Source organism: Apis laboriosa, unplaced genomic scaffold, assembly GCF_014066325.1.
Source record: "Apis laboriosa isolate Shangri-la unplaced genomic scaffold, ASM1406632v1 scaffold4_cov146, whole genome shotgun sequence".
In the NCBI taxonomy this organism is placed as follows: domain Eukaryota; kingdom Metazoa; phylum Arthropoda; class Insecta; order Hymenoptera; family Apidae; genus Apis; species Apis laboriosa.
The window spans coordinates 2,218,984-2,238,578 of record NW_025223501.1 but is presented as its reverse complement, the minus strand read 5'-3'; the positions used below and the strand labels follow the sequence as shown (position 1 = coordinate 2,238,578).

The 19,595-nt window shown below is 34.8% G+C and overlaps 3 protein-coding genes across 20 annotated transcripts in view; 2 read left to right on the top strand and 1 right to left on the bottom strand.

Moving 5' to 3' along the window:
* The window catches only part of LOC122717340, a 96,814-nt gene that overhangs the window by 21,911 nt on the left and 55,308 nt on the right, over positions 1-19,595 (bottom strand). For all 18 annotated transcript variants that reach the window (XM_043941324.1, XM_043941338.1, XM_043941339.1 and 15 more), the window contains one exon: positions 1,824-1,986. In XM_043941324.1, coding sequence (XP_043797259.1) covers positions 1,824-1,986 — 163 coding nt within the window. The remainder of the gene's footprint in view (positions 1-1,823; positions 1,987-19,595) is intronic.
* LOC122717343 lies at positions 3,922-6,153 on the top strand. Its single transcript, XM_043941347.1, has 4 exons — positions 3,922-4,195; positions 4,596-4,701; positions 4,936-5,144; positions 5,221-6,153. The coding sequence occupies exons 1-4, from the start codon at positions 4,031-4,033 to the stop codon at positions 5,857-5,859; spliced, it is 1,119 nt and encodes a 372-aa protein (XP_043797282.1). The 5' UTR covers positions 3,922-4,030; the 3' UTR covers positions 5,860-6,153.
* LOC122717342 overlaps positions 13,822-19,595 on the top strand; it is a 9,771-nt gene continuing 3,997 nt past the window's right edge. Inside the window, exons 1-4 of the mRNA XM_043941346.1 lie at positions 13,822-13,853; positions 14,892-15,162; positions 17,367-17,472; positions 18,181-18,395. Of these exons, the coding sequence (XP_043797281.1) occupies positions 14,923-15,162; positions 17,367-17,472; positions 18,181-18,395 (561 nt within the window). The 5' untranslated portion in view covers positions 13,822-13,853; positions 14,892-14,922. The remainder of the gene's footprint in view (positions 13,854-14,891; positions 15,163-17,366; positions 17,473-18,180; positions 18,396-19,595) is intronic.

The following is a 19,595-nucleotide window of genomic DNA, read 5'->3' as shown; positions in this document are numbered from 1 at the left end:
TAAAATCATTGTATACATTCTATCATTTATAGATCTTAATTTCCATATCTTAATTTTTTTTTTTATATTAATAAACGAACATATATAATAAAATCTTCTTTTCAGAAATTGCGAGCATGAAATTTCAAGCAATTCGTCATCTTGCCCTTAATGTAAATTCCCTTTATATGCACTCTTCCAGCGCGTCATAGCAAAGACGCGAAACGGACCGTCGTCGATCGTTCTTCATCAACGACGATCGGTTCTCGACAAAGTCTCGAGTCGACGAACGCAAATCGCGGAATCGAGACAACCTCCCGTGATCGCCGATCGAACGGACGGCACACGCGTATATCACACACAAAGGATTCGTGCTTCCATTCCCTTGAGGAAGGGAAGGATATTCAAAGCTTGCGGGCCGTGCTTTATGCGAAACGATTCAAACGAGTACGAGAGATAAATGCGATACTCGTTGGATCGAATGGGGAACGATCGAGCATTGTTATTTGTTAATATTTAAACAAGCGAAGGATATATATGCGTTGATGTTATGTATAGGTAGTCGATATTTGATCGAAAAGAGTCATCACAGCGTGCGGAGAATGTAATATGCATGGCGAGCACAGAGGAATCTATCAGAAGTCCTTGTTTCGTGTGTATCAATCCTCGGAATGTGGATAATGAAGTACGTAGAAGATCATCTATATCTATTAGTAGATCTAAATTGACTTAATCCGATTATGGTTTAACACCAGACCGGATCAAAAATGATTTAGGATTACGAAGATTAATACTTGTAGAATGATAGCTGGTAGTAGTTTTGGAATATAACACAGACTGAAAATAAGTTCATTCAATAAGTAAAATGACAAGAGATTAAGAATAATGAAAAATGTAAATGTTTAAAATGTGGATTTTGTAAGATTATTATTCAATCATACCTATTCCGAGGATTAAATATATTCAGTATTGAATTCTGTGTAATTTTTAGCATTTTAATTCGTATAATTTTTAAAACATATGGATATTAAAATTTTGTCAGAAAAATTATGATTTAACGCCAAAAAAGGGAAATAATATTGTTACTTTTATCGTTACCATTCAAAAAAAAATATAATTTGATATTTTATATCAAAACAGAGAATTAATTGAGTAAATATTTAATAGCAGAGGCAGTATTTTAATTATATTATTTATACATTCTCCAAAATTTATAAAATCATATTTCTGCATTATAAATTAATATTCATGTTTTAAAAATTACACAAATTGAAATACAAATATATGTTTAAATATAATTACCTAAATCTTTATATCCTATTAAAAAATCATTTATACTATAAAATATTAGTATATATAGCTTAATAATAGTCTTATTGTTACACTTGCCTTGTCATACATCATGACATAATTTGTGGATAACCTATAAATATGAAATAACACCCGGACATAAATATACATATATTTAATAAAAATTACACAGACTAGAATACTTGTATATACTTGAATGTACGTGTTAATACATATTGCTCAAAATCTGATTCTTTTTGTCATACATTTTGTCTACATTTACTTTCAAACATTTCGAGGATACGAAAAAGGATTGTTGCAAAGACGAACGGATGCATTACCGACTGAGTCGGCCGAAGCTAGAATATGGCGCAAGCATGGGATACAAGGTGACAAGTACAAGGCGTGAAAGCAATTATTTGGCGCGCGAGACTCGAAATCATTTGCATCATTGTTTTATCGGCCGAAACAACGCCAAATATCAAACCCACCCTCGTGAAACTTACGTAATCGCCTCTATAAACGTGTCACAATTATCGCGGATATTCGTGTACCTGGAGTGGCGAGAGGTTTCGGTTGTGTCGGCGTCGCGTTTGGTCCTCCGACCACAGACGACGCCGCCGGACTGTACGCCCTCATTAGTTGTCCTCCTCGTGGCAGAGTGCTGCTTCCTCCGACGTAGTATCCGCTATTCCCGGAAGTCGAGTTCTTCGCCGTCTGAAACGAAAATAGTAATGTCATTGAAGTTTTCTTATTTTCCTTTTTTACGAATCTTAAACTATCGTATAAATTTGATATTTATCATGTTTGATAATAAATTTAAGATAATTTGTAAAAGTAATTTCACTTATACAAATTATCATTTAATTTTCTGGGTAAAATATTTTAAGTCACATTCTTTTAAGATTTAAAATTTAAGATAGTTGTGATGCAACCAGATTAGATTAGGTTAGGTTAAAATGTGTGCATAAGATTATGCATAAATCGTTTCTCGCGTTATTTATCTACAATCTAAACGTATGTGCTATAAATTGCAATTAAAAACGAAACGGTAATGATACATATTTATTAAGTGAAATTATTAAAAATTTTAATTCTTGTTACAATTGTTTGTTGTTTCGATAAAAGATAAGTAATGTGTTAATGTATTTACTCAGTTTCAGAATATATACTTATATACATGTAACGAATATTAGAAAGCACTGTATATAAAAATTTAAGCGAATAACGATTTTTCGAGCATGTTTTTTTTTATTTGAAATTTGATTTATAGAAACGTGGCTCGAGAGAAAACGTATGAAAAAAGAAAAAGAAAGGAGGAGAACGCACGAGTTACGATGTCGTTTCATGTTAGTGGCAATGAAAATGATACAGATCAAGGCGAATTCAGATATTACGTTTTATATTCAGGCACGGTTTGCGGTGACGCGACGTCGATTTCATGCTGATTTTACGAATCATAAAAAGACTCGAGGATTTTCACATCGCGAGTAGATCCCCTCGTAGAAATAATGTTCCATGCAACGAGAAGAAATTACATAAAGATTTTAAAAAAATTTAAGCATGCGCATTTCTTAAATACTTTTATAACAAATTGCGTTGAAAGCCTTGTAAATTTCTATCATTACGCTTGTCAAGATCAAAAAAAATATCAGTAAGATTTCGAAATTTTCTACTTCTTCTCGTAAATTTTGTTAAAATATCCAACACTTATGTTTCATTTAAAAAAAAGTTTCGTAATTATCACTCAACTATCAAATCGAATAGAAATATCTAGATATATAATCATGAATTCGTTATAATATACGAGATATAGGAACTTCAGGCTATTCTCTACGCTTTCTTATATTATTCATTTATAGTCGCAAAAGTCGAAGTTATTTATGATTTCTACAATAATATTTAATATTATTATTTAATTATTATTAAATTGCCAAAACAAGAAAAAAACAAATTTTCTATTTTTTCAATTATTATTAAGTTTATAAATATTCTCTATTTTATTTTACCTTATTCTGACTCTCTATTTAACGTCACATGCACAATAATGATTCTAAACCGGTGTCAAGTAACACTAGTCAATTATTGGAGATAACTTTTCGGATATATAGCCACGAATGTACCCGACTAATTCCGAACAATCCCGAACAATCCCGAGCAGTGTTGAACTATGGCAAACAGTGGCCATAGATCAAAACATAACCACAATTAACTTCTACAATCGAACGAAAATGATTTTCATTCTACATACGTTTGATCAATGATTGGAAGAGTGGCGAATTGGCAAATTAATCTTAAATTCCGTTACAAATTCTAATTACATGTTCGATCAATTCTTTTTTTTTTTTCCAGAATACGAACTAACATCGATTTTTTCTCGATCGTATCGTCGAACAATTGAATTCTTGTTAACTATATAAGAATGAATAACACATCGGAACTTGTGAAGAGGCAATCTTCAAAAATTACTTCAAATCAAAATCAAACGATTCGTCAAGTGGCAAGTCTCCTCCCTCTTTACCAATCCTGCTTACGAGGCCGTGCTCGCCCACTTTGCCACCAGCCTTGTTTAGTGTTCTTTACTCCCGTCGACTGTTCGCCGCACCGGCATCGTTTCTCCTTCTCGAGTTTCAACGCATGGCAAAACGGAATTCCACTTTCCATCCGAAAGGAAATTAAAGGAAATATTATTTGCCAGATTCGAAAATTTATCAAGAAAAAAATATAGAAAAAGAAATAGGATAGGGATGAACGAATCAAGATGGAAAAATTATCGAATATTATTCACAAACGTACGATCAATCCTGCTCGTTTGATTTTGCTGTGTCTAACCATTCTTTGCTGGGGCAAATCAACATTTGCGGAAAAGAAGCTACATGGAACTCCTATGCACAAGGTGGAACTCACTCAGAAAGGATACATTCAGGTGAGAAATTACCTAATTATCATCGACGAGATAATTCATAATTCTATCCACGTTCTTCGTTTTTTTTAGTCAAATAATAAAATAGGGTTTTTAGATATGTGCAAAATCCTCGAAAATCCCCTAACTTGGTAATGAATCTATTTTCTCCGAGTATCTATTTTTGGCGTATCCGTGCATCGCCCTCGTCATTATCGATTATTCAAGAACGTAGAACTAATCCATTCCACCAGTTACACCTTTAACAGTCTCGCATTACTTAATCCCGTATACTTAATCGAGATTGATTAGGCGCGCGTCGCAAAAATGGAATTCGAATTCGTTAAAAATCCACCTCAATTGTGAAAACTTAATTAATCCTAAAATAAAAAATAATCCATTCTCGTACTCTTCTCATCATCAGTTTCTACGCTGGGAGTTACCCGTACCAAAATTCACCGAATTCACCTTCTGCCTGTGGATGGAATCCTACGATCTGACCCATCCTCATCCGATATTTTCGTACTCGAGTAAGTAAATAATTTCTACCGTAAGAACATCACGTAACGTAAAAGTGTAAACGCCTCGTGATTATATCCTTCAAAGGCGTACACTTTTATTACAAACGCGAAGAAAGTAGCCATGAAAAGTATTTTCACCGCTACAAATAAGCGTTTCGTATCGGGTCGCGTATCGCCTACTTTACCTACATTCCTTTTGAACAAACAGTTTTAAACCTGCTGTTGCGTTCGCTTCTCCAACAGAGAACGAGCGAGAACGGCTTGTACGATCGTGGATAGCGCCGCACGGGAGGAGTGTCCACCTCGAGATCGGGGGCAATAATGTATTCGCCGCAACTGTCGACATTCTAGAGAATCGATGGTACCATTTGTGCGTGAGCTGGGAGAATCAGGCTGGTCGTTACGGCCTTTGGATCAATGGTCAGCTTTGGGCTCAAGGTCGCTCTTACGAGGTTCGTTGTATTTTAGAAAAAAAAAAAAAAAAATAAAAAAAAATAAATCAACGTTAAATCGATCGATCGATTTCAGACGATAGATCACACGATCCCAAGCGGAGGAGACATCGTGGTGGGTCAAGAGTACACCGACTTCGACGAGGGGCTCGACGACGGGATCGAGGGATCGATCCTCGGCTTCAATCTGCTCTTGGCCTCCGCTTTCGACACCCTCCTGGACACGGGCGACTACCGGCAACGATTCGAGGAGGCCTCCCACGATTCGAGTCAAGTGTCCCGCTCCGCCTCGAGTTACGCCACGGTTCCGCTTTTTGCCAGGATTCCGACGAAACTGATGCAACGCGGCATCGATTATAGGATTCCAACGAGAACGAGGGCACCGTACACGCTCCCGCCAACTTCTGATCAACTTGGGGGACGACGACGATACGCCGAGGACGCGACGTCTTTGCCGCTCGGAACGGGATTGATGATCTTCTCTCCACGCGTGATCCAGGGGAGGATGGAGGTATCCAAGTGGAAAAAGCAATCTCTCGGGCTGCAATTGGTGAAATTGTCGTATGTACGCTGCGAGATCGGCAGGGGAAGCCCGTTCATAGGCGGATCGTTGATGCTGATCTCGTGGACCAGAACGCCCGTGCGTATTTTCGGTGGGGCCATTCTGAAGAACGTCAACAGCGACTGTGGCAACTTCTCGACTGTTCTCGATTGAGGAAGAGGAGGAAGATAGCCTCGAGGCTATACTAAGATATTGTTTACGAACGCCACCAAATCTGATAAAAATTTGTCTGAATTAATAATACGTGTATTTTGAATTCGAAGGAGAAAGCGCGTTCTTTTTATCGATGTTAATTAAATTGAATTAAAGTGAAATTTTTTTCTATTGGATTGTGGATATACGTGTGTATAGTTTAAATGATTGGACAGACAGTATCTCCGTGGACCTTTAATCGAATTTCGCGAGAGAAACGTGAGAATACGGGTCGTTACGACATGCATAGAAATCGGATAGAAATCGGAAAGTGACGAGCGGGGCCTTTCTTTCGATGGATGAACATTCGTTGCGTTACGAATGCAGGATTAACAAATTGGAGCGAATTATTATGAAAGTGCGATGTTAGGATAAGATCTAATGGTATTTAATGGTTTTTATATCTACCGATATATTTTATATATTGTTTTATATAAATTATAAATAGCAATTTCTGCCAAACGACTCTCTCCAGGAACTAAAACCGGATAAGCTTCTTTTATTTAATTATTCTCCGTCTATTTCATACTTTTACTCGCATTAGACAAAGTATTGTAGATATCCTAAAACAAGTTCCTTTATATTCAATCACAAAATTAAATACTTGACATTCCGTGAAAATATTTATTAAATTATTTTTTACCAATATATTTATCATATATATCATTTTTATTAAGGACCATTAAAATAAAAAATTCAGATATTACATTAAAATAATCGATAGAATAAAAATTATTCGAATATGTATCTTATAATTAATATCGTAAGACTAACGACGATTGATAACTAAGAATGGCGCCAAGAGTCAATCGTGTTTCGGTTATTTTCGACTAACGTCGGTAAATTAGTCGAAAATGACCGAAGGTGACCGAACATGACCGAAGATGATTGGCTTTTGTACCGAAGATTCTTGGCTGCCTCGTTGCATCATTAAATTCATAAGATGTCGAAGTACTCGAATAGTTTTTATACGATATAAATACAAAATTGTTTTCATCGAGATCATACATTAAGTAACGATTAGATAATCCTATTAGCAGCTATTTGTTGATGAAAGACATCGCTATTGTTTCGATTCTCACTTAATAGTTTAAGATAAAATCTAAGCATACCGGCACGAAGTACAACAACTTGCCGCAATCTTGAAAAAACTCGAGAGAACAAACGCGTTACAAAACAGAGGATAGATCGATAAACCGAGACAAGGCAAAAAAAAAAAAGAGGTTAGAATAACTTTTTACGCGCAATATGAAACTTATGTCAAGAATAGATAACGCGATCGAAATGCGGATACCAAGTGCACGTACATACAAAAAATTGATATTTCTTTCCTGGATTTCTTTTCTTAATTCTTTCGAGAAAAATGTATTCCTACGTAATTTCGTTTTGTTTATTTTCTTAATATCAATTTAATGAAATCTATTTAAACATAGAATCTTTGCATATTTTTAATTCTTTAATTTATTCTTATATTATCATGTTCATTATTTAAAAAAATTCGTCTCGAAAGGCTTAACAATTATGAACATTTTTGCCGAAATTACCGCAAAAAATTTCAATTCAATTGGAGACTGCCACGCGTTGTAATCACGAGAATGAAACGAGACGAAATGAAACGACATTACATATATCGATGAAACAGTTTCGTAACTTTTGTTACGAGTTATGTGTGATTCGTTATGCATGGTCTCTGGATCCATGAATCCATTTAGGTTAAACAGGTTTCTTTTTCTTACGTGATCTTAGATGCTCGTTTAATCTTTTTTAGAAAACCGGCAAATAGATTTTGTTTCGAGAACCAGTATACAAATAAAAATGGTTCGTTGTTGAAATAAAATACTGAGAATGCCGAATCGTATTTCGGACGTTTTCGGCTATCATCGGTAAATTAGCCGAAGATGACCGAAAGATGATCGGCTCGTGTCGAGACTTCGGAAGTTACGTGTAATAAAATACATTACTGGTTATTTAAATTATCCAAAAAATCCGTCTCTTTTTTAAAATTAAGCTACAAAAACAATATGAAATGGGTCGATATAATTTAGTTACTTTTACCTCGCTCGTAATCAAAAAATATATTATACGTCGTAAAAAAAACAAATGAATAGTTACGTAACGCGACAACTTTATGTTCGTTTGGTAAAATCGAATTTGTTTGGAATATATCTTCAAAACTTTCACCGGTCAGAGATTTAGCATTTCCCAATACTTGATTACGAGAAATTGAAAATCGTTTTGCTCGTACGTTCGTGCATTGAACTCGTTTAATAGCATAGATTTCGACCCTGAAACTGCGAAACCTTGTTCGTGTTTTGCATTTATGATCCAAGTGCACAAACCATTTGCAAGGGTTGCGTGACGGCCACGCCAAGAATCGACCGCGCCTGACATCATCGTCTTCGCTGCTAAGGAAGTAAACTTTGGTTTCACCGGTTTCGACCTGTTCATCGAATTGCTTTCACTTTCACCGAAAATCGCGTGGTCAGGTTTCACGGGCCGCTCTCGACCCTTTTTAACGGTCTCGGTCACGTAATACATCCGACGTTACGAAGCGCGCGTTTCGTTCCAGAAAACGATCAACTCAATAAATCTCGCTGACGCGTTCTGAACTATAGAAATGGATTAAGTATTTTTTATTAATAAGCTAATTTTTATTATTTACCTTTTTTAATACAGTTATTAATAATTGATATTTTTTTTATGTGTCATTTTGAAGCTATGAGATAATTATTGAATTTATTATTCTATTTAAAATAAAATTTATATCTTTTCAAATTTATAAGTTTTTTATGTAAATTAATTTATAATCCAAATAAATAGCAATAATTTTATTTTGAGAATTGTTATTCAGCAAAAATGACATGATATTTGTAAATACTTTTTTACTTTTCCTAATTTGAGATGAATTTAAATAAAAAAATATATCTCACATAATCTCGCTATAATCGACATTTTGAAGTAATACCTATTCTACATCACGCAAAACATTTTCAGACTAAATAGTTCAGACTATTTTTTTCTAACATGGCGTAATAAAAACGTAACAATTTTTTTATTCGATCAAGCGTTTTCCGTTTACCATAAGATTCTACTTGTTTTCTTCCTGCTCGCCGATTTAGTTCTCTCGAATAGATTGCATCGTCGTAATCGAAAGTCAATTTTACGACTATCATCTAGTTATATAGAACTTCGATAGAAAATCGAAACTAAATCCCGTATACATCGATTTACATAACCACGAAAGATGGTTACGAAATAATTACGCACAGTTCTCGTTAAAGCGCGCCCAGCTGCGAAAAACTGAACTAAAACCTTGCAAAAAGAGTTATGAAAGATGGCGACACCATAGATATATATATATCTAGGTTAAAAATGAACGGCGATTGCTTTCTACCATAATAATCGATCGTTTTTAACGATGAGAGGACCCTTTTGTCTCGATTCCATTCCAATTGTCGTGTTGAGATCAAGATTCAATGATGCACTCTTGAAAATGGCAGGACTCTGGAAAGACATTCATACGAGGCAACAAATACATACGATTCACGGTCATTACCGACGAACGTGGACGAACAACAGCCGAATAGCTAGCTCGAATGCAGAGTTAAATTATACCAGTCTCTTTTAGTAAGCGAAACAATTATACGAATTTTTGAACGTATGGTATTTCTCGGATAATAGACGCAATTTTCACCATATTTAATTGACGTCCTCCATCAGTAAACTATTTTGATAAATCGATTTCTAATTATCGTTAACAATATCAAAATAGGGAAAATAAATTTTTTATATTTTTTTTTTTTAGAAAAATTGAATTGTTTTCTATTTTACTTATAATCATTTTTTCTTGCTTCTTCAAAAAAGAAAAATTCCTAAAAAAATAAGTAGACACTAATCTCGTGTGATTAATCACGAGATGATTAATCTAAAAAAAAATATTAAATATCTTATAAGTTTTTTTTTTTTTTAGACAGAAATTAACCAGTTCTAAAAACGAGTAAATCAGTGACCTCGATCTTGCACTCTCCTCGTAAATGCGGAATACTGTAATTTTCCAACATTCCACAAACCAAGCTTTCTTTGAATCGTCCATCATCGTAGCACTTTTTCCAGGCGACGAATGTTTCTACAACGCAATCGTGTTTCTGCATCGTTGCAATTACACGCAGAATCGACTTTCATTTTCCAGGGTGAGTCGTCCTTTCGCCGTGCCCCGCTCCTTCCTTCCGGTCTTCTGGACGGAGAAAGGGGACGTCGTCGGAAAGGAGAATTCATGTTTCGAGAGGGACAAAGACGGACCCGAAATACATTGGAAAGAGAGAGTGAATGATTGAGAAGGGAAGTCTATGTCATGAATTCTTTTTTCAAGAGACGTTTCGTCCTCTTACATTCTATATTGGTATCCATTTAATAATGGGATCGAGTCTGATACGAAAGAATAGTCGATTTTTAAAATAGTATAGATATTTAATTTTTTGTAACTGAAAAATTTTCGAATAAAGAGTAATTAATTTTTATTAGAAAATTTCAAGACATTTGAAGAAATCGAATTAAAATTAAATTAGTATTAAATGCTGGAAAAAAACAATGCTTTCACTCGAATCGAGTCTGATACGAAAGAATAGTCGATTTTTAAAATAGTATAGATATTTAATTTTTTGTAACTGAAAAATTTTCGAATAAAGAGTAATTAATTTTTATTAGAAAATTTCAAGACATTTGAAGAAATCGAATTAAAATTAAATTAAATGCTGGAAAAAAAAATAATGCTTTCGCTCGAATTCATTGTTATGAAAAGAATAAAATTGCAAGAGCCATATAATCTCTCGATTAATGTACTCATAAAAGATTCGTATCTATTATTTGGTCAAGGTCTACTTACACCTATAATACCTTATACCTACATATACCAAGAAAAGTATCATACTACAAATATGTATATATATATATATCTCAAGGCACTTATATACAAACGTATCTCGTCACAGATCAAATTTACCAGTATAAATTTTCAGGCACTCGACATAGCGAGTAAACATTCTAATTTTAAATAACGAAATTGATACTTATCAATCGTAAGAATTAAATTACATCTATATTATCCAATCAAAATAAATATTACATTTAAACTTACATTTAATCAATTCGTGATAACTTATGAACATCTTGCGACGATATATATACATATATACTTCTATCCCATTACGATAAATCTATTTAACTCGACAGACACAGACTTTCTTCTCTCCAATGTTTTTTCCAACCAGAACCACAGCGCGAATTACCTTTTCTTTTTTTTTTTTTTTTTTCGATGGCTACATGGCCTTCTCTCGTTCCATCCCTGAGCGAAAGTAATAGTCCAATCGAACGGACCGATCGAATCGGTCGAAGTTCGAGAGGCAGCTCTTCGATTCCTGCCCGATATCCTTTCGCTCCAATTTTCCAATTCAAGCAAGAATTCGATGCACAAACGGTGCTCGAACGATCAGAATTCCGAGAAAGACACCCTTCTAATTCCCTACAGTCAGACACGATGGACGACGACGAAGGCGAGAGATGGATTGCACCATCGATCGATCCAGTTTCGAGTCAGTCACCGAAAAAAGAATTCTCGTGGAAATCGGCCCCGCGAGGCATCGCGTTAGGGGGACAGGAGTCGGACGTTTCGGCCACGGAATTTCGCAATATCATCATCGACCGCGTTTGTGCGCACTTTCTCCCGCGCACGTTCCCGATCGACGGGAAATATGAAAATTTTTTACGAATTTATATTACCGCCGATATTATTGTTACGCGTTACACGATTTAATTTAATAAGCGAAACAGGTGAAACTCGAAGATAATTATTTCGGAATAATTATTGAATCGTTCGATCGCGGATTTTTATGCAAATTTTTTTACTTCTTTTTTTAATATCATTTATTTTTATTATTTTTTAACACAGAGATTTCCCTTCGTTCTCAAACATCGTTCTCGCATATATCTGATTCGGATACTTTTATCTATGCAATTTCGATCGATTATCATTGCACGTTGTTATATTACTTCTATTCAAATTCGGAATTAATTTAATCTCTCTAAAAGATAATTAAGAATTTTTAGAGGAATTTATTAGGAGGAAATATTTTTCTTTTTTCAGAATTGGAAATGGAAAAAAAATCTTTTCCGATCGTTAAAAAAAATTCAATTTAGGAAGGTAAATGAAAGTGGAATGATGAAACGTGACGCATATTTGTAAGATTTGAATTTATGTAATTTCATATTCTTGTTATTATCAGATTGTCAAGTCGTTTGAAGTCAAAAATGACTCGTTTATCAGATTGTTAGAGTTAATTAATATTTTAGTATGATATTTTAGTAAACAATATGATAATCGTAAATATAAGAAATTGGCTTATAATTATTATGTTCTTGTTACACGAAGAGAATGAGTAGTAAAAAATGTATACGGACAATCTTGTTACAAGAAAGTCGTATTTTCTTCCGCAAACGATTGTTGTACACGTAATAAAACATTCGGATACTTATTTATGCATAATTAAGTATACCAATTATAACGTGAATATATTAATTAAAAACTATTAGGAATTCAAACGTTGTAATTTAACGTATGTGTTCAAAATAATAAAAAAAATGCACGAAAATATTTTGTTACGAAAAAATATTGTATACATAATATTAAACGAAATCTATATTCATCATATAGATATTAAAAGATTATCTTAAATTTTTTTTCGAATAATTAAATTTAAAAACGATTATTTTCCTTAAAGAAGTATCAAACATCTTTTATCCCGTATCTAATAATTAATAACATACTTTCACTTTATCTAATTTTAACTTTGTAAAAAAAAAAAAAAAAAAAGAACATCATGCATTATGCATTTATGGAATGCAAATCGTAAAAATATATTTTGCATAATATCAAATGGAATTTATTGTTCGTATATAAATATTAAAACGATTTTGAAATATTTTTTTTATTTCTTTTCCAACAATTAATACCTTATTAAATTTAAAAATGATTATTTTTCACAAAGAAAAAGTATCTTCTATCTATAATAATTAATATATTTTTACTTTACCTAGTTTAATAATTTTATACAATTTTTTACGGAAACTTTATAAAAAAAAAAAGTGAAATTAACCTGAAAAACGTATATGTTAACCTGAAAAAGGTATATGTTACCATCGATCGAGACGAGAATTATCGGGAGACTAATCGTAACGATCTGTCGCGATTACGCGATTAATAAACAAGTTCTCTCGCCCGCATTCCCGATCGCCTATCGATCTTGTACGATTGCCGATCCGAAGCTCAAGCTGTTATACTACGTTATTATACTAGGCGAAGGCCGATCACTCGCCAAGGCGCCATTCGCCGCTAAATCGCGACACATCGACAGTCGATCGCCGCGAGACCTTTGCAAAACTTTGCCAATATAATGGCCAGGATTGACAGTGGGACGGGTCGGCCTTTCCGCCAATTAATTCTCCCCGAAAAACGAACTTTTACAATTCACCCTCGAAACTAACCAACAACTCGTCCCGAGATATTGCTCGCGCGATCACTCACTCGTCCAACTGTGACTAGAAAACTATTTCGAAGCGATGGATGGTTCGATAGAAAAAAAAAAAAAAAAAAAAAAAAAAAANNNAAAAAAAAAAAAAGCGAGTATTACGAAATATGATAAAAAAAAAAAAATAATAATAGGAAAGATACAGAGAATGAGAGAAACACAGAGATTCTGTTACATCCTGTACAATGTGTAGGATGCGGTGGTTGGAAGAGAGAAAAAGGCGAATCAAAACGGGTAGGAGGTGTGCACACCTCTTACGAGTTTACGAGGCCTACGCCGAACAGAACGAGCGGACAGTTACCTTTCTGTTTCGAGACCGCGAGGATCTACCTACCTCCCGCTATAGCCGTGAGGTAAATGGTGAATTGCTTCTCGGTGAGTTGTTTCGTATAGATTTTCGTGTAACATGTAATATGGTATAACCACGGTATAGCGAGCTTGTAAAATTGATAAGAAACGACGATAACGCGGGATGGGGATTGTTAGGAATTGTTTTTGACGGATCTAAAGAGGACGAAAGAGAAGTTGAAGAAGTAGGCAGTTTAGAATAGGAATGTAGCATGATGTTGCTGCTTCCTTTCTTTGATTCGCGATGGTTTAATTTACGATCTTGTTGTATCGTGGCGTGTTATATTTATAATATATATTATAAATTTTTGAGAGAAAAATTCGACATTATTCATTGGATAAGATAATCTGTACGAATGAATTTTAATTTTTCGCTTGATATTGTTATACGATGTAATGAAGAAACTTTTCTGAATTTAATAAATTTCAATTAAAATTCGGATCGAGCCGATACTATGGAATTGGGTTAAACGCGGAAACGAAGAGCTTGTATATTCGTTTAGATAAAACTCTGTTTTAACGTATCAATATATTAGAACAAATACTATGTACAGATCGTAACGAATGCGAAGAAATTTAATTAATTTAATATTGAAAAAAAAAATTAAATAAATGAGATATAATTAATTAATTAAATTCATAAAATTATGCAATAAAAGATTACAAAATTGATTAAGAAAATGACTTATAATTTAAACGTAAAATCGCTTAAATTAATTATAATATTTTTATATTGTCTTTTCTTAAAAATAATCCAAAGAAATATAACAACGGTCAACTGGCAAAATTTCGTTATTCCCTGGGCGAGTATTGCACGCGATCGTGCACCAACCGCCGTTGCGCGAATCGAACACAATGTAAGCAGAGTTCGCGTTTTTTTTTTACAATGAAACGGTTAAAAATACTGATTTGTTGCAAGCGATATCGTTCCGCTGTCGTGAATTAAATTTTGCAACGGCAAATTCTGGAACAATAACTAACATTTAACGAAACACAAGTTAACTAGGTATTTCCTGCTTGTACTACACACATTTATCTTATCTTTCGATCTCGTTCCCTTTCCAGATCGTTCGAGGAGAAGGTGTGAAAAAACAAGATGATCGTTTCGTTGCTTTACGGGTTGTTAACATGGACTGTGGTCCAAGCGATTTCCACGCCATGGAATCCATCGTTTTCAACCCCAGCAGCCAGAATTCTACATCCAGTCACTGCTATCTACCAAACTAATCCTGCACAGACGTTTTATGATGCAGGAAGTACGTCTTTGCTGGCACAGCGCGAGCAAGACGCATGCGCCCTATATAAAGTCGCGATGAAGCAGCAGTTTTACTTTGAGGTGAGAAAATGGAATGTAAAACGGATAGAATTCCAAATTAAAAATAGAATTTCAGATTTATAGTTTTTTGATCGTATAATTGTTATTTCAAAATAATTAATGAGCTTGCGAGGAACATAAGTATCTTTTATATTGTGTTAATTTATGTGAATTTTCTTGAAGGTTAGGGAAGATGCACATTTCTATATCTTTAAATACAAGAAAAAATAAAATAAATCAATACAAAATCAATTATTACGTTATTTATGTACTTTTTGTGACTATGTATTTTCTATTTATATCTTCTTTTTATTTTTATTATTTTTTTTTTTTTGATCTTATTATTGATAACAATCATTTTTTCTTTCTATATGGTATGTATTTCCTGCTTTAAAATGAAATTTCGTCGCATGCTTGGTTCAAAACTTCGCGGTCTAGAGAGTTCGAGCACAACGATGCGAGCAAATCATCGCGAATCGCGGTAACGAAAGTAGGAGAAAACGCGAACGCGCGACACACGAGTCCTTCTTTTCATAAGTTTTCGAAATCGACCTCGAATTATCTGTTTTCATCGTTTCCTGCGATATCGATCAAGGTTAATTCTCGATAAATAAGAGCAATCACGAAAAAAACGTTAATCGAAGAGTAGAAGATTTGAACCCGTGATAAATTTCGCAATTTTTCTCTATTTAAATTTTTATTTCGACATAAAAAGAAAACAACCGAAAATGATTTCGAAGTAATTAAGTGAGATTTATGAAATTCCAAGTTATATCACTCTTAAAAGGTTAACACGAAATCCAATATATCAAGATCGATTTATCACTTACAGTCACTAGAATCGATCGACTTATATTATCAAAATATATGCTTTTTGTTTTACGAGCGATCAAATTCTTTCGGGAAGGAATTCGAGAAACCAGTACCTCGAGATGTTTTTCCATTTGCTTTTCTCACATTGTCCTCACATTGTGCTCGTTTTTCACTTTCTACTGGCAAATTATTTATCTTGATGCCAATTTCGCTCGACTTGATAAAAAAGGCAAACAAAAAAAACTTTCTCAAATTACGCGTATCGCGTAACAAAGAAGACGGATATAATTATCCCATATAGTAAATACAGTACACGTGAGAATGACTCAATCAATTTTCTTACACACACGTCATTCGTTACACGATTATTGAATCTCACGCAGTCGTTCGAACATAACGATCGTTCTCGAAATTTTACCATTTCACAAGAACAAGGTCTTTGCCGTAATTTTCTACTCAGTGGTTACGCACTAGCGTTGCGCAACTAAATCGTTCGATGCTATTAGTAATCGACTGTCGCGAACGCCTCAATTTTCTCTCAATCTCCAGGTAAATGATCCATGAGAATGAATTAAAACGTCGAGGAAATGGATTCGAGAGGAATAATAGCTGGGCTATGATGGAAACCGATCGTTGTCCGCAATCCATGGATTCGCGACAGTTCGCAATGCACTTGAACGTGGGTCGCATTCCACGTTCCACGCGATTCTTCGACCGCGATATATTCTTCGATCTGTGGACGCGATTCAAATTATTTTCATTCCATAAACCTCCGCTTGGTGGTGCATGAGTACGTTAACGTATAATGTGGTCACGAATAGTTCCGAACGATGACGAATAATGCCGAATGGTAACCGTTTATTTGGAGAGATATTTTCGCGAAGTGACTGAAGTTATCAGCTTATTTCGTGGCTAAGAGCTGTATTTGAGAATCAATTCTCTATGTTTAAAAATCTACTTCTTTACGATAATTTTATAATAGTAAAAAAAGGCGGGACAATCAATTATACGGTACCGTATAATACGAAGGCCAAGGAAATGGAGATATGTATCGGAAATGTGAAAGAACGTTAAATATTCTATCTCGTACGGCTTACTAGACTCGATTGTAGAATTATTCTAGACAACCCATATTCCAAACTCTTGCGATCTAATAATTTAGAATGTATATACATTATGGAACAGGCTATTAGGAATAAAATTCTAGAATTGTATAATATCATTTCTACAACTTACAATAAAGTTACCAAATCGTTTTTATTTAACCATGCCATAAAAATCAAAAAAGATTTTGTGAGAAAGTAGAAATTGAATTTAATGAAACATCTAATATCGCAAGAATCACAAATATATTTAGGAACTAAGATTAAAAAAATTTGACGAGTACTTATATCAGTTACTTTTTTCCCCAGTACATTCACTACAAAACTGAGCTACCCGACATAAAGGAGTTCACTCTTTGCATGTGGACCAAATTCTACAATCACAGCAATGACCATCCTCTGTTTTCGTACGCAGGTGAGAGATTTATTTTCGTTTCCTTTTTCCTTTCACCTCTTCTCCTTTTTTTCTCTTTTTTTATCTCGAGTAAACGACGCGAGAAAGCGAAAGTTCCTCTCAGGCTTTTCGAGTAAAGTGAATCACTTGGTATTGCCTCGAAAATAAAGTTCTTCCATCAGTTAACTATGTCGATTCACGAACAATCACCATTATCTCGGCCAATTTTCGAAGACTCGAGCGGCGAAACCGCGCCGCTCTACCGCCTCCTTGTATTCGTTTCCCGATATGAAATTCCGTCTGCTCGAAATACCGGAGGCTCGCGTAATCGTTCAAACTCGGATTCCTGAGAAATCCTCCCTTGGAACGCATTTCGTAAGCGAACTCGTGTATCACGTTCTCGCGAATCGTGCGTAAATACACCATAACGATGACGCAATTGCCTGTTCCCAAGGTACGTTTAACACGTTCTTTGTTAACCAGTTTCTAGTGTCATTTCCGGCTCGTGCATAACACTTTTCCATAACAATCAAAATTATTATTATTATTTTTGTATATTCTTATAAATATTTTATTGCATGTATTGATGTAAATTAAATAGATAAATCGAAATTTAAAAAATTTCAATGTACACAATTGATTTTTTAATTTTTTAATTTCTTCAATCCTCGTAAAGTTGTTAAAAATATATTTTTGTCACAAGATTGTCAATTTGAACTATGTTTCAAGTTGGAGATCAATCGCGCGGGATCCTATCCTGGGTGGCGAACACCCCGAGAAGTTCCTACTACATGATGAACATCGACGGGCACAACTTGTACAGATTGAATTATCCGCTTCGATTGAACAAGTGGTATCACTCGTGCCAAAGCTGGAACGGCCGCACAGGAGAATGGCAGATCTGGGTCAACGACGAGCGCGTGGGTCGCGGGTTCAACAACAGGGTAAGCGGGCTTCCGGTGCTTTTCACCGAACACTTGACGACTCGATGGAAAAATTCGCGGCCGTGAAAGTGGCGCGTTACCAACACGCCCGTGGAAAATTAAAGCATCATTCTTCCGCAAACGATCGAGAGTCGGTTGCGCGTTCTGAATTCTAACCTAGTGAAAAATCTACATGGGGAAATTTCAACCAACTTTCTCGGGAAAGTAGAGTGCGCGACGTTCGACAAGTGATACATACATATATATATATATATATGATTAACATTTGATGTTATATCTCATAATTTCTTAAGTAGTATTCATACTGATTGTATATAAAATTGAATTACAACTTACTATTAAATACACAATTAATAATTAGATATAGATTGTAAACTGTCTACATAAATTACATTTATATCTTTTTAGAAATTATGTATTTAATGTTAGTTTAACTTAACAATTTCCGAGTGTGTAAACAGGAAATTGTTTGCTTGTTTCCAATTCCAAATAATTATCAAATAATTCAATGTCTAATTCTTTATACGATACATTCACTCTATTCTATATCTCATATGAATTTACACATTCACTGTTTAAAAAAATTCGATTCTTGATTACTCTGTAAATCTTAATTGGTAATCCTTGACCGATATCGTTCAAAAGTTATTGAATTACATTACAATTGCTACAAACTTTTCTCCATCATTCCAAACGCGAATATAAAAATGAACAAATTGGAACAGCATCAAAACAGATACTTTCCTATCCTCAACTCGCAAATATCATTCCTTTCGCTATCAATGCCCCTGCAAGCCCGACACAAATCATTCACCGTTTATCTTGCCAGATTCTCGAAAGTCGTGCAACAGTCGGTACCACTGTACCGTGACGGCTAACTCCGAGTAGAAAGCAATCTTCGGAAACGGTATACTGCCCCGAACAGCGTACGAAAACACACCGCGCGTCCGGTTCTAGGTCGTCTCCAGACATTTCTCCGCGGGATTCGAACGATTCGCTTGCGTAACCCCTTCCTTCCTCCTCGCCTCTTTTTCTCGTCTCATCTGTCCCCTCTCCCCCTCCCACTCAAATCAGATACAAATCGCGCCAAGAATTTTCCCGAGACTTCGGCTTCCGGAATTCGCCAAGCGTTCCTTCGCGTTCTTACGCAGATAAACTATCTCTCTCTCTCTCTCTCTCTCTCTCTCTCTCTCTCTCTCT